At 40.3% G+C, this 14,597-nt stretch overlaps 1 protein-coding gene across 4 annotated transcripts in view; it reads right to left on the bottom strand.

The window, feature by feature from the left end:
* Positions 1–14,597, bottom strand: part of TLCD4 (TLC domain containing 4) — a 50,130-nt gene that overhangs the window by 19,783 nt on the left and 15,750 nt on the right. For 3 of the 4 annotated variants that reach the window (XM_073356988.1, XM_073356991.1, XM_073356990.1), the window contains exon 3: positions 6,343–6,432. In XM_073356988.1, the coding sequence (XP_073213089.1) occupies positions 6,343–6,432 (90 nt within the window). Of the gene's footprint in view, positions 1–6,342; positions 6,433–13,261; positions 13,389–14,597 lie in introns of those variants that run through there. The other variant, XM_073356992.1, reaches the window with a different exon arrangement.

The raw sequence follows: 14,597 nt of genomic DNA on the forward strand, positions 1-14,597 counted from the left end.
AGAGTGCTTGTCAGCACCAGGGCCGGCTCTAGGTTTTTTGCTGCCCCAAGCTCCAAGAGCACAACTGCCCAAGCAAAAAAAGGGAGGTGGCAGGAATGCCGCCTCTGGAATTGTGCCACCCCAAGCACATGCTTGCTTTGCTGATGCCTAGAGCCAGTAATAATGTCAGCAAAGGTGCTGACCAGGAAACACCCCCTTTTATGCCTCTGATCCTGCTCTAATTTTAGCAAACGTAGTTTGGGATGATAAGTACCAGTTGAATGAGAAGTGATTTTTAAAAAAAACCTAATCATAAGATACCATGTTGACAGCTAAGTGCAAGGGAACATGAAAATTACTCTCCTGTAACCAAGCTATTTAAGAGGATCTCAGCACAGTCTCACTTTTGGGAAGTGCTGAAATTGTAACTTGGACTGATGGAAACTTCTAAACAGCAGTGCCCACCGCTGCACTCCGTGCGCCCTGCCCCTCTCCTCATGGCTCCTCAAAGGGCAAAGCCATAAAAGCATACATGGTGTGCCAACCACCTCAGTTCTTTTACCACCTCAAGTCCAAAGTTGTAATTAGGACTCAGAGGAAAAAGGTGGGAAGCGAGTGTCATTATGCAGAATCCATCTCCAGGAGCTCTGGTTACAGGTGACTAACCTTCATTTGTTCTTTGAGTGGCCTCGGCACATTCCCACTCCTAGGAGTCTGGCAAGCAGTATTCTTCACTCTATACAGCGATCCAATGAGGTCTCATTAAAAATATTGTAAACTGCTTTACCAAATTGTGCATCTGATCTAGATGCCACATGTAAGGAATGTTTTATGAAGTATGAATTGAGACTAAGTAAAAGCTGTACAGATGCAGCTTTGTTCTCAGAGTGCACTCTAAGGTCTTTTGGAAAAGGTGCATTTAAAACACTCTTCAATACAGAGTCCAACCCATGTAGAAAGGTGTTGGGATGTGACTGCCCAAACTTCACTCTTTCCCCGTAAGAGACAAATAGTCTTGGCAATTTTCTGCCAGTCATAAAAGGCTAATGTTCTGTTAGCATCCAAGGTATGGAGTTTACCTAGAATGTAGCCTTGGAAAAAATACTGGCAAGTTTATGGATTGATGGGGATGATAGATGTTCATTAAACCCTTCAGAATCTTTTTAATTTATCATGACTAAATACAGTATTTTGTTCAACTAAGCTATAGTGAGCAGACATGGCTGCGAGATGTATTTTTACCAATCATATGGAGAGTCTCAAGCATTTCAGATTAATGAGATACTCCCATATGAATAGGAACTAAACCTAGGTTGACTGTTAGTTGCCCACAAAGAGAACCATTTCCACTTACGATCGTAAAAGTTGATGTTTCCTGGAGTTTAAACAGAATTCCTGTGCTTTTTACTCAGATCAGAACTATTCTATATCTGTCAAAATACTATTCTGCCCCATGGAGGCCTGGATGGCAAATCTGACCTCTAGGCTGGGCCCGTAATTCCAGGGAGAGACAGATAAACTGTTTATGATCGTTGCAGTAGATCCCACAACTGCCGTTGTCTCACACAGGCCAAAGTAACTTTAGCTTTCTCTTGTTCGAATATTCATGAGAACCTTGAATTAGAAGAATTTGGGGCTGAGGGACAGAGAGGAGGAAACCTACTCCCTAGTCTACAGGAAATGAATCAGAGATGGACCGGTTGTCCATTCCTTCTCTGGAGCAATACCTCGGACAATTGGCGTTACATCTTGTTGCAGATAGGTCCATCTCCAGGTACTCCCATGGGGAAGGGATGTCACTCTCTATAGAGTTCCCAAGTGACCACCTGTGCTGATCATGAAAGTCTGTCAACTGATCTGCCAGTATGTTGTCTTTGTCTGCAAAGTGAGGAGCTATATGATAAATTTGGTGTGCCATGCACCATTCCCACAGAGCCACCTGCCTGGAGTGGGCTAGACTGAGCTGCAGTTCTTCCTTTTCCTTCACCGAAACACAAAATTGCCATATCACATCAGACCAGTGGTCTTTAGATTCTAAAAGAGCTTCCATAGTGGACAGTGCTCGTTGGTGAAGTTTCATATTAATTCCTGTCAGCTAGTGATTTACTTATGACCTGAATCATAGAATATCAGGGTTGGAAGGGACCCCAGAAGGTCATCTAGTCCAACCCCCTGCTCAAAGCAGGACCAATTCCCAGTTAAATCATCCCAGCCAGGGCTTTGTCAAGCCTGACCTTAAAAACCTCTAAGGAAGGAGATTCTACCACCTCCCTAGGTAACGCATTCCAGTGTTTCACCACCCTCTTAGTGAAAAAGTTTTTCCTAATATCCAATCTAAACCTCCCCCACTGCAACTTGAGACCATTACTCCTCATTCTGTCATCTGCTACCACTGAGAACAGTCTAGAGCCATCCTCTTTGGAACCCCCTTTCAGGTAGTTGAAAGCAGCTATCAAATCCCCCCTCATTCTTCTCTTCTGCAGGCTAAACAATCCCAGCTCCCTCAGCCTCTCCTCATAACTCATGTGTTCCAGTCCCCTAATCATTTTTGTTGCCCTTCGCTGGACTCTCCCCAATTTATCCACATCCTTCTTGAAGTGTGGGGCCCAAAACTGGACACAGTACTCCAGATGAGGCCTCACCAATGTCGAATAGAGGGGAACGATCACGTCCCTCGATCTGCTCGCTATGCCCCTACTTATACATCCCAAAATGCCATTGGCCTTCTTGGCAACAAGGGCACACTGCTGACTCATATCCAGCTTCTCGTCCACTGTCACCCCTAGGTCCTTTTCCGCAGAACTGCTGCCTAGCCATTCGGTCCCTAGTCTGTAGCTGTGCATTGGGTTCTTCCGTCCTAAGTGCAGGACCCTGCACTTATCCTTATTGAACCTCAGATTTCTTTTGGCCCAATCCTCTAATTTGTCTAGGTCCTTCTGTATCCTATCCCTCCCCTCCAGTGTATCTACCACTCCTCCCAGTTTAGTATCATCCGCAAATTTGCTGAGTGCAATCTACACCATCCTCCAGATCATTTATGAAGATATTGAACAAAACTGGCCCCAGGACCGACCCTTGGGGCACTCCACTTGATACCGGCTGCCAACTAGACATGGAGCCATTGATCACTACCCGTTGAGCCCGACAATCTAGCCAGCTTTCTACCCACCTTATAGTGCATTCATCCAGCCCATACTTCCTTAACTTGCTGACAAGAACACTGTGGGAGACCATGTCAAAAGCTTGCTAAAGTCTAGAAACAATATATCCACTGCTTTCCCTTCATCCACAGAACCAGTAATCTCATCATAGAAGGCGATTAGATTACTCAGGCATGACCTTCCCTTGGTGAATCCATGCTGGCTGTTCCTGATCACTTTCCTCTCATGCAAGTGCTTCAGGATTGATTCTTTGAGGACCTGCTCCATGATTTGTCCAGGGACTGAGGTGAGGCTGACTGGCCTGTAGTTCCCAGGATCCTCCTTCTTCCCTTTTTTAAAGATTGGCACTACATTAGCCTTTTTCCAGTCATCCGGGACTTCCCCGGTTCGCCATGAGTTTTCAAAGATAATGGCCAATGGCTCTGCAATCACAGCCGCCAATTCCTTCAGCACTCTCGGATGCAACTCGTCCGGCCCCATGGACTTGTGCACATCCAGCTTTTCTAAATAGTCCCTAACCACCTCTATCTCCACAGAGGGCTGGCCATCTCTTCCACATTTTGTGATGCCCAGCGCAGCAGTCTGGGAGCTGACCTTGTTAGTGAAAACAGAGGCAAAAAAAGCATTGAGTCCATTAGCTTTTTCCACATCCTCTGTCACTAGGTTGCCTCCCTCATTCAGTAAGGGCCCACACTTTCCTTGGCTTTCTTCTTGTTGCCAACATACCTGAAGAAACCCTTCTTGTTACTCTTGACATCTCTCGCTAGCTGCAGCTCCAGGTGTGATTTGGCCCTCCTGATTTCATTCCTACATGCCCGAGCAATATTTTTATACTCTTCCCTGGTCATAAGTCCAACCTTCCACTTCTTGTAAGCTTTTTTATGTTTAAGATCCGCTAGGATTTCACCATTAAGCCAAGCTGGTCGCCTGCCATATTTACTATTCTTTCGACTCATTGGGATGGTTTGTCCCTGTAACTTCAACAGGGATTCCTTGAAATACAGCCAGCTCTCCTGGACTCCTTTCCCCTTCAAGTTAGTCCCCCAGGGGATCCTGGCCATCCGTTCCCTGAGGGAGTCGAAGTCTGCTTTCCTGAAGTCCAGGGTCCGTATCCTGCTGCTTACCTTTCTTCCCTGCGTCAGGATCCTGAACTCAACCAACTCATGGTCACTGCCTCCCAGATTCCCATCCACTTTTGCTTCCCCCACTAATTCTACCCGGTTTGTGAGCAGCAGGTCAAGAAAAGCACCCCCCCCTAGTTGGCTCCTCTAGCACTTGTGCCAGGAAATTGTCCCCTACGCTTTCCAAAAACTTCCTGGATTGTCTATGCACTGCTGTATTGCTCTCCCAGCAGATATCAGGAAAATTAAAGTCACCCATGAGAATCAGGGCATGCGATCTAGTAGCTTCCGTGAGCTGCCGGAAGAAAGCCTCATCTACCTCATCCCCCTGGTCCGGTGGTCTATAGCAGACTCCTACCACAACATCACACTGAAGCATACCTTCCTCTTCCCCCCACCAATTTCTCTCTCCTATTCTCACACCCTCCGACTTCTCCCTCATTTTCATAACCTTAAACAATACCTAAGTAGTCTATAAAGTCAATGGTATTAAGAAGGGGGGGGGAGGGGAACCTACTAATATGGAACCAATAGAAATCAAGGGAGCTTAGAATCTTGCAGGACAGAACCCTAAACAATTATAATATCCCTGTGAGGAAATAGTGAAAGCATTATCCTATTCTTAGGAATGAAAAACAATAGCATTAAAAAGAATATTCCCAAAGCCACACGTCAAGTCAGTTGCAAAGTTGTGATTAGAACTCCTAACTTCATAGCATCCAGTCCTGTTCAGTAGACTAGACCATATTGCATTCTATTACTGATCTGTAAACCGAACAATATCAAATGCAAACATTTTTTCTGTTCTTTTAAAACCAGATGAAATATTTTTTGCATTTGAGTTTAGTCAGATTCCCATGTTATGATTCAGTTTAAAATAAAGTTATGGTGGAAAGAAGAGTTAAAGCTTTAAAAAAAATAAAAAGTTTAATTATACAGGTAAAATCAACAGTATCTCTTATATTTAAAGAAAGGGAAAAGTCAGTCCCAATAAAGGGTAACAGCTTCAATCTCATGAATCAACTCAAACAAAATCCTGTATTATACTGCAAAAGTCTGTTGGGGGTGGGAAAAAAGGACAAACGCCAAGGACCAAAACCAGTAAACTTATTTTCTTTTGAGTTTTTAAGTTGTAATGCAGAAAGATCTTCTAGTTAGATGAACTACTGGAAAAAATCAGTGAAGGAGGAGCAGCAGCAGCATTTATTAGAGAGAGTACCTCTGTTGTACCACTATTGACAAAAATCTTTTCGGAGGGGGTGGGGAGCTGAAGAACTGTTATAGTGTCTTGGTTATACTAAAGAAACCAAAAAAATCCCCATCCATCTCATCTAATCTAACTTTTGGTCATAATCTCCCCCCCCCCCCAACATTCTGAGGGTGCAACCAACCTAATTTTCAATTATTAAGGGACAGTCTCCACTCATTGATATATTTTGCTTTCCACAACCAAATCTCTGTACAGCTTTTCATGAGTGATGTACCAGAGTATTCAGATTCTAATATCTAAACTGCGTTGTTAAATCTATTTACCTAAATTTGGGTTATTGCTGATTATGTACGCTATGTATCATATGACATTTAAAACTAACTTTATATTTGTGGATAATCTAAGCACTATATCCAGATGTACAGACACTTTCCCCAATCTATTATATATTTTTTTTTTAACATTAGCTTTAATAAAATTTTTATAATTTCGCTGTTTCACTTTACAAGCAAAATAGTAAATAGATGCAAATAATGATGTTAAATCTTCAGTCACCTTTTTGACTGTTTAGGGTTGTATTTTCAGAACCGTGCATTAAAATTGGAGATTGAAATTCAGTTAAGTCCTGAGAAGTTGTAGAAACAGTTATACAGTAGACTTATGGCATTTTAATTGGCAAAATATTTTGGATTTTACCAGAGATAGTCAGGACAGACCTAAAATGGCCCTCTACATTTTAAGAGAAACTGAGTGATAATTTGGCTAGTTAATACTCTAACATGATAGCAACATCATGAGACAAAGATGTGGGGAAATGGGAACAAAGAAAAAAGTCATTCTTAAAAAGTCAGTTTGATATAACTTGTCTTACCAGACATGGTCAGCATTAACAGCTTCATCATACAACAAGATATATACACAAAAAGCACCAACCACCAAGGCATGGAATGTGGATACTGTCCTGAAAAAAGAATTACATTTGTGATTACCATTCTGAACGATACCACAATTTAGAATATACTATCTTAAGTGCAAGATGGTATATTTCCAAGGAAATTCTAAATGACATACAGAAGTTCTTGAATTATAAAGACATTTCATTTTTATATTATATCTATCAGCTCATGGATTGACTGGTTTTTAATACAGACAGCAAAAGTATACATGGGAAGCAGGAATTTTTTTTTATAATGACAAAGTAGTTAATTTTATGTTTTAACATACCTTGATAGCTGTCCTATTCATTGACACTTATCTGAAAAAGCAAACTCATGATTAAGCTCTTTAAATTCATTCTTCCAGCAGTGATCAACTTGTTAAATGGACCAAAAGACGTCTTGTACTTTATACTGAATTCAAAGTGGTCCATATATGCTATGTTAGCAGATTTCTGTTTGTAAGCACTAAATTTAACAGCTGGAATGCTTTCCCCCCCCCCCCGCCTTTTTTTTTTTTTTTTTTAAAAAAGGTAGGTGGAGAGGGCTGGAGATTAAACAGGAACTCTAGCACTGACAGCTTCAGAGAGGGACAGTCTTGTGCATATGACCCAGCTTCTAGGTCTCATAGAACAAAATTTAGTAGTACAAGACAGCAAGATTGCAATTGCAAGACTGCAATACACAAATATGAGCATCATTGGTGTGCTGAGGGAATAGCAGCTATAGTATAAATGATCATGCTTATTTTGACACACAGCTTCATCTTCAGCAAGATTCCTAAACCCAATATATTCCCTCCCCTGCATTAAAGATGGCTTTGGAAGGGGGTCTGGCAGCATTTATGCTAGGCCAAATGCCTGCGAATTTCAAGTTGGATATATTTCATAGAAGACAGCATAATAAGGGGTGCATAGATCCAAAATTTGTGAAATGTGCAAACTAATCATTGTTCATCCAGTTGTGGATTTAAGACACTGCACAGTCAGACACAGGGGACACCATCTTCTCTCAAATTAGCACTCACCCCTACCTTTAAAATTTTAGTGCAAAAGGAAAAGCAAGGTGCAAAAATTGTGTTTACTGTAACAAATTTCAGACATGAAATTTCAAAATTATGTCATACAGTCAAGTCTAAAGTGTCAGACATTAGACAATTAAGGCTATATAATGCAATGCACACATATGCAAGGAGGCAAAGGGAACCCTATATTTGCCTTCTGCATTTAAAATACTAATAATTTGGAAAAAAATCAAATTTTCAATATATATAAACATTATCAGAGTCCCAAACACGTCTCTACAGGATTTAAATGGAAAACTACTTGTTCTGCTCAAGCCTTTCCCCAAATGACAAGTTAGTTTCTTACTCTCCCTAGTTACAAAAGCCATTCTTTCCAATCCCAATGGATTATACTGTAAATCTCCAATAAGAGATGTCTGGATGGTTTCCACTTTAATTTGTGTTACTGTGCTGCTTTCAGCAATTGCTTTTAATGGAATGTTCTACCAAATGGATAGAATATAGTCTTTTAATTAATCTTCAGAACAGTTAAATATAGCTGTATAGCACAAGTGTATTTACTGCAATAGGTTTTTTGGACAAATGCACAGAGTTGCCCACTCTTGTGATTTTATTGAAAATCTAATGAAAAAACTGATGCTTTAATAAAGGTCCACCTCCTGGAGACAAGTGATTTCAGGAGAACCTCAGTTTTTATGTTAAAAAAAAGTTTCTAATCTTCATGTTTAGATAGAAAATGTAATCTGAGAATACCCTGAAAGCTCATAAACTAGAAGGCAGATATTAAAAAACCCAAAAGGTTTCTTTTTTTCCTCCCTTTAAATACATTGTGATTTTTAAGACAATCCCATGGGGTTTCTGCTCAGGATTTTTGGAGTGGTCAGTACTGAAAGTGGTAAGTGTTAGATAATTTGTACAGATCTAGAGTACAGATCTTTACTTTAGAATCAGTTTCTTTTAAGAATGGCTGTTTTATCCAGAGTTTCAGAGTAGCATCCAAAGTTCACATTTTAGCACTTAACTTTTAAGATACACTACTGGTACAGAAACTGCAGGCTTCCTCCTTATCTATACACAGAGGTCCTCCACAGGGAAAGGGGGAGGAAAAGTACAACTCCTTACATTTACTTACAAATCTAGATCAAGTTTAATATATGCCTTGAAACCACTGTCAAATCCCACATTCTGAATCTATACACTTTAAAAATGTAAAGGAATACGTTGCATAGTATTATTTTACTATAGTATCAATATTAAGATTTTTTGCAACTGAATCACCACCACAACCAATAAGAATCAGGATTATATGAATGACAGATTAAAATTTTAAAACAATAACTGTGATGCAGTACAAATTTTGTCTTCACATTTAAGAATTGCAGAAGTAGTTACTGCAATGAAGCATAATTCCAAGTGATTGGAATACACAATCCAAATGAAGGCCAAACATCTGATCTATTAAATCCTCTGAATTCTAATGGCTTATCTACACCACATCAGTTAGCTCAAATTAGTACACTCAAGTGACTGCACCCATGCTAACCTAGCTTGAGTGAAAGCAACCGCACTAGGAAAAACTCAAACCATGCAGAGTAATTGGATTAGCAGTACAGAGCTATGAGATAAGCAACTGATTGAGCATCAACGGCACTAAAGCTTCAATCCATACTCCCCAATAGACCAGCCACCTTGAGCTTAGAGTACCACTTAACTCAAGCTAAACACTTTCAAAGAATAGCATTCATGGAAACGGCACTGGAGCAGGATAGTCGATAGTGTAAAGCAGTGTTGCAGATGCCTTACAATACTCTGGTCAACCACAAAACCAAGGAGTCTTGGTGACTTTTGGACCATAGAAACTAAATGAAGAATGAAGGAAGAAAGAAAACGTATGCTGGCTCAGTCATTGCCCAGACAAACAAGTGCCAGAAACTGAGGCGGGGGTGAAAAGTTTGTAATTGGAATAAATACAAACTTAATATTCAAAACAGGAAATTATGTGCTTAACTTCAAGGAAAAATATGTTTATTGGAACATACGAACAGTATATCAGGCTGGAGAACTTGATGCACAAGTTGAAAAGATATGAGTGGGAAAACATCAGCTATGCCAAAAGAGATGAGAATGCAAAGGAGAATTCTACCATGATAAACATAGGATATTGACATTGGGAAGAGAAGATGGTGGATACCAGGACAGAGCTGAATTGTGCTAAAGCCAAAGACAAGGCAGGGTCTTATGGCATTTAATCCAATATCTTCTCATATATTGAAGGAGAGATTTGGAATCAAACTTGGTACCGTTACAATAGTACAAATATGTGCTGACCTCAGTAGTGCCCAAGGAGAAATTGATTAATTTTATAATGATCTGCTGAAAACAATACAAGATGTTTCAAGACAAGCTCTGTTATTGGTGATGGGAGACATTCACGCCAAAGTAAAAGCAGACTGGAATTCCTGGGCTGGAGCAGTAACCAGATTTGGAACAGATGAAGAAAACAAAAGGAGAAGACTTCTAAGGCTATGTCTACACCACATCTTATGTCAGAATAATTTAGGTCACTCAGGGGTGTGACTAAACCACCTCCTCGAGCAACATAAGTTAACTGACATAAGCACTGGTGTGGATAGTGCTATGCAGAGGGGAGAGCTTCTCCTGCTGGCATAGCTACTGCCTCTTTGTGGAGGTGGTTTATTATGCAACTGAGGGAGGGGTCTCCTTTTTGCATATAAAACCTTCACCAGATGCACTGGAGCAGTGCTGTAAGTGTAGATAAGCCCTATATCTCTACATAAGCAACAACCTGGTGATAACAAACATGCTATTTCAACAAAGCAAGCTGCAGAGGATGTGGACATGGACATCACTGACACTGGCAAACCAGGTGCCAGCTCTTGCCAAGGCTTTAGGCCTCAGCTGTGCACTGCCAAAATTAATTGCTGGAAACTAGTCTGTTTCACCTGTGCTTTAGTATGTTTAAAATGGGTATTAAACTTGTAACAATATGTTTAGTGTTTATGAAACACTTGTAAATTGCTGCATGAATTAGTCTCACTTATAGTAGATTACTAGGTAGAAGGTAATTAAGTTTTTGCTTTATCAAACTTTTTAAAAGTTTGCTCTGAAACTGAATCTGTTAGGAGGGATCATCTCCTGCTCATCAAGGCAGCTATGAAAACTAAAGTGGCAATTGTGGGATACCACAATACAAAGACTTTGTTAATTGCCCCTTGACACCCATGAAGAAGCTAAAAGCAAAAGGGCTCCTCCCATCAACATAAATTCTGGAAGAAGAAGAAGAGCTGACAAGAAATTCTTCTCTTTTGCTGTTTGGACTATGACAGGGCGAGAGCTAAGAAACAGATCTCCATGGTCAACCTAAAAGGCCTTCCGAGTGGACAGATTACTACAACTCTGCCACCTTTTGGAACCATAGTCTGTAACTCATTTGTTTATAGACGTTTACTTGGAAGTGTTATGAGATGGAGTAAACACATGAACTAGGGATCACCAAATAAAGTTAAATAGGCAGCAGGTTTAAAACAAAAAGTATATCACAATGCACAGTTAACCTGTGGAACTCCTTGCCAAAGGATGTTGTCAAGGCCAAGATTAGACTAGGGTTCAAAAAGGAACTAGATAAATTCATGGAGGATGGTCCATGAATAGCTATTAGCCAGGATGAGTAGGGATGGTGTCCATAGCCTCTGTTTGCCAGAAGCTGGGAATGAGCAACAGGGGATGGATCACTTGATGATTGCCTGTTCTGTTCATTCCCTCTGGGGCACCTGGCATTGGCCACTGTCAGAAGACCAGATATGGGGCTAGATGAACCTTTGGTCTGATTCAGTATGCCCGTTCTTTTGTTCTTAACTAAAAAAGAAATGAGTTATTACAAGGTTAATAAACACTTAGTTTATTACAAGATTGTCTACAAGTGTTGTCTTTGATGAGATATAAAGAACAAATTGACTGGACTGCGAGAAACCTGAATATTTTGTGATCTTTGGTTTACAGCAACCAACTATCACTAAGGTCTTCTTGCCTGGGTGGTAAGATAGACTGGAAGGCCCAAGGAGACATTGACTCTGTAAGGTGGTTATAGTGCTTTAGGAGTTCACATGTGTTACTGGATTGGTGAAATCCAATTATAGATTTCTCCCAATTTGGGGCCTTTGCCCTGTTTCTTGAAAGTCTGCCCTGAGGTTGGCACTCATGGTTGTGAGCCACTCCAGACAGTGTAACAATCACCCGATAGGTAATTAAAGAACATGATGGACTTTGTACTTGTGAATCACAGGTGGAAAACAATTGTTGTGCAGATCATTTGCAGTTGATCATAAGTTAGTGCTGGCATCAATTGGGATGAAAAAATGCCAAGAATTAAGATGTGGACAAATTGAAAGACAGGTATGAGGAAAGGATACAGAAGAGCCATGCAGAAAATCATCATACATCTGGTGAAAGAATAAATGAACATGAAGAGACATGGAACAGTAAAAATAATGGGATTACAAGAGTGGCTGAACAAATGTTGGACTACAAGGCCAAAATGAAGAAAAAAGGTGGAAAATGGATTAGATGCTGCAACTGAGTGACAAGTGTAGGAAGCTGAAGGAGAATAAAAAGGAGGATAGAGAGTTTAAAAGCTCAGTACAATAGGCTGACTAGACATAAAACAGGAAGCAAAGACTGATAGGAACAACTGGATAAGCGAACAGTGTAAAGAAGCAGAAGACTACACAAAGAAATGCAACACAAGGGTTGTATTGCAAGATAAGAACTGTGTAAGACATATGAACTGCAGAGGTCAGTGGTAAAAGAAGTGTGGAGACATAATTGAGGATTAACAAGCAAAGAACAAACCATGAAAAAATATTTTGAAGAGACATACAATGTCTAGAACACAGAAGATGAAATGGTCTTGAACAAGCTTCCCAGCACAAATGAGGGAGAGCAAATGCTGGAATCCTTAGAAGTAAGGATCCCAATGGAAAGTTGCAAAGAAAAAAGGAGCCAGGAAAGCAACAACATAACCAAAAGCTGCTGCAAGCAAGGAACACTTGGTAAAGGCAATGCACAAGCTATTCAACAAGATTTACAAACAAGAACAAGGGCCGAGTGAATGGGGGAAAGCGACAGTAGTACCAATCTATTAAAAAAAAGTGAAGGCAAGAACTACAGAGGACTCAGCTTATCAACTGTGCTGGTAAAAGCATTCACCAAGATATTGCAGAGATCAAATAGGTGTGCGGAAATGGCACTTGCAGAGGAACAGGCCAGATTTAGACCAGGACAATGTACAGTATATCCGTTATTTGTGATATGATAGATATAAGAGGTACATGTAACAGGTTTGGTTGTGTGCTAACAACTGTATAGACTTCAAAACAGGCTTTTGACAGCACTTGGCAGAAACAGTTATGGCAACTTATGAGAATACATGGCATCTCAAAGAAAACGTCTACAGCAAGTTGATGAGTGCAGTAAGAGTAGACACGAAGCAGAGTGGATCAGGACAACCATAGGAGTGAGGCAAGGATACACACTATAATCAGTTTTGTTCACCTTGTTACTGGAAGCATTAATTAGTGTAGTACTGAGAGATGAAACAGGAGGAGTTATATTACGTTTTATGATAATGCATAACCTTAGATTCTCATACAATATTGACCAAGAAGGATTATAGATAATTGACAAGGTAGATCAGGAAAGCAGAAAAGTCAGACTGAAGAACACCATGGTGAAGAGAAAAATTATGGCAACTGGAAGACAAGATCAAACTCCGAGGCAAAAAACCAGAACACATGGAGGAAAAAATTGTGTACCTTGGAGGACCAGTATTGAAGAACAGGAATTGTGAAGAGGATATCAAAAGAAAAAAATTCAGACTAGTAGTATCTGAAGGGAGTCTGCCACTCATTTAAATGACATCTTGGAATGTCTAAATTCATCAGCCATTGATGGAGGAGAGGGCATTACCACTTCATCTGGTGAGTGCTGATTAAAAGAAAGGAAACAAAAGGGCAGGAATAAATGGTCAGTTTTCAGAATGGAGAGAGGTAAATAGCGGTGTCCCCCAAGGGTCTATACTGGGACCAGTCCTATTCAACATATTCATAAATTATCTGGAAAAAGGGGTAAACAGTGAGGTGGCAAAATTTGCCAGTGACACAAGACTGCTTTGGACTTAACTATCTTGAGTAGACTGAAAAGTTATAAAGAGATCTCACAAAACTGGGTGACTAGGCAACAAAATGGCAGATGAAATTCAGTGTTAAAAAATGCAAAGTAATGCACACTGGAAAACATAATCCCAAGTATACATATAAAATGATGGGGTTTAAATTAGCTGTAACCACTCAAGAAAGATCTTTGAGTCATTGTGGCTAGTTCTCTGAAAACATCTGCTCAATGTGCAGCAGCAGTCAAAAAAAGTGACCAGAATGTTGGTAATAATTAAGAAAAGGATTGATAATAAAACAGAAAATATCTATTGTCTCTATAGAAATCCATGGTATGCCCACATCTTGAATACCACTTGCAGATGTGGTTGTGGTCACCCCTTCTCAGAAAAGATGTATTGGAATTGGAAAAGACTGAGAAAAGGACAACAAAAATTAGGGTTATAGGACAGCTTCGATATGAGGAGAGATTAATAAGACTGGGACTTCAGCTTGGAAAAGAAACGACTAAGGGGGGATATGATAGAGATCTATAAAATCATGACTGGTGTGGAGAAAGTAAATAAGAAAGTGTTATTTACTCTTCTCATTACACAAGAACTAGAGATCACCAAATGAAATTAATAGGCAGCAGGTTCAAAACAAACAAAAGGATATATTTCTTCACACAATGTACAGTCAACCTGTGGATCTCCTGGCCAGAGAACGTAGTGAAGGCCAAGACTATAACAGTGTTCAAAAAGGAACTAGATAAATTCATGGAGGATAGGTCCATTCATGGCTATTAGCCAGGATGGACTGGGGATGATGTCCCTAACCTCTGTTTGCCAGAAGCTAGGAAAGGGGAACAGATCACTTGATGATTACCTCTTCTGTTCATTCCCTCTGAAGCACCTGGCATTGGCCACTGTTGGAAGACAGGATACTGACCTTTGGTCTGACCCAGTATAGCTGTTCTTATGGTACTTTTGAGGGGTGG

Source organism: Lepidochelys kempii, chromosome 8 (assembly GCF_965140265.1).
Source record: "Lepidochelys kempii isolate rLepKem1 chromosome 8, rLepKem1.hap2, whole genome shotgun sequence".
Classification (NCBI taxonomy): Eukaryota; Metazoa; Chordata; order Testudines; family Cheloniidae; genus Lepidochelys; species Lepidochelys kempii.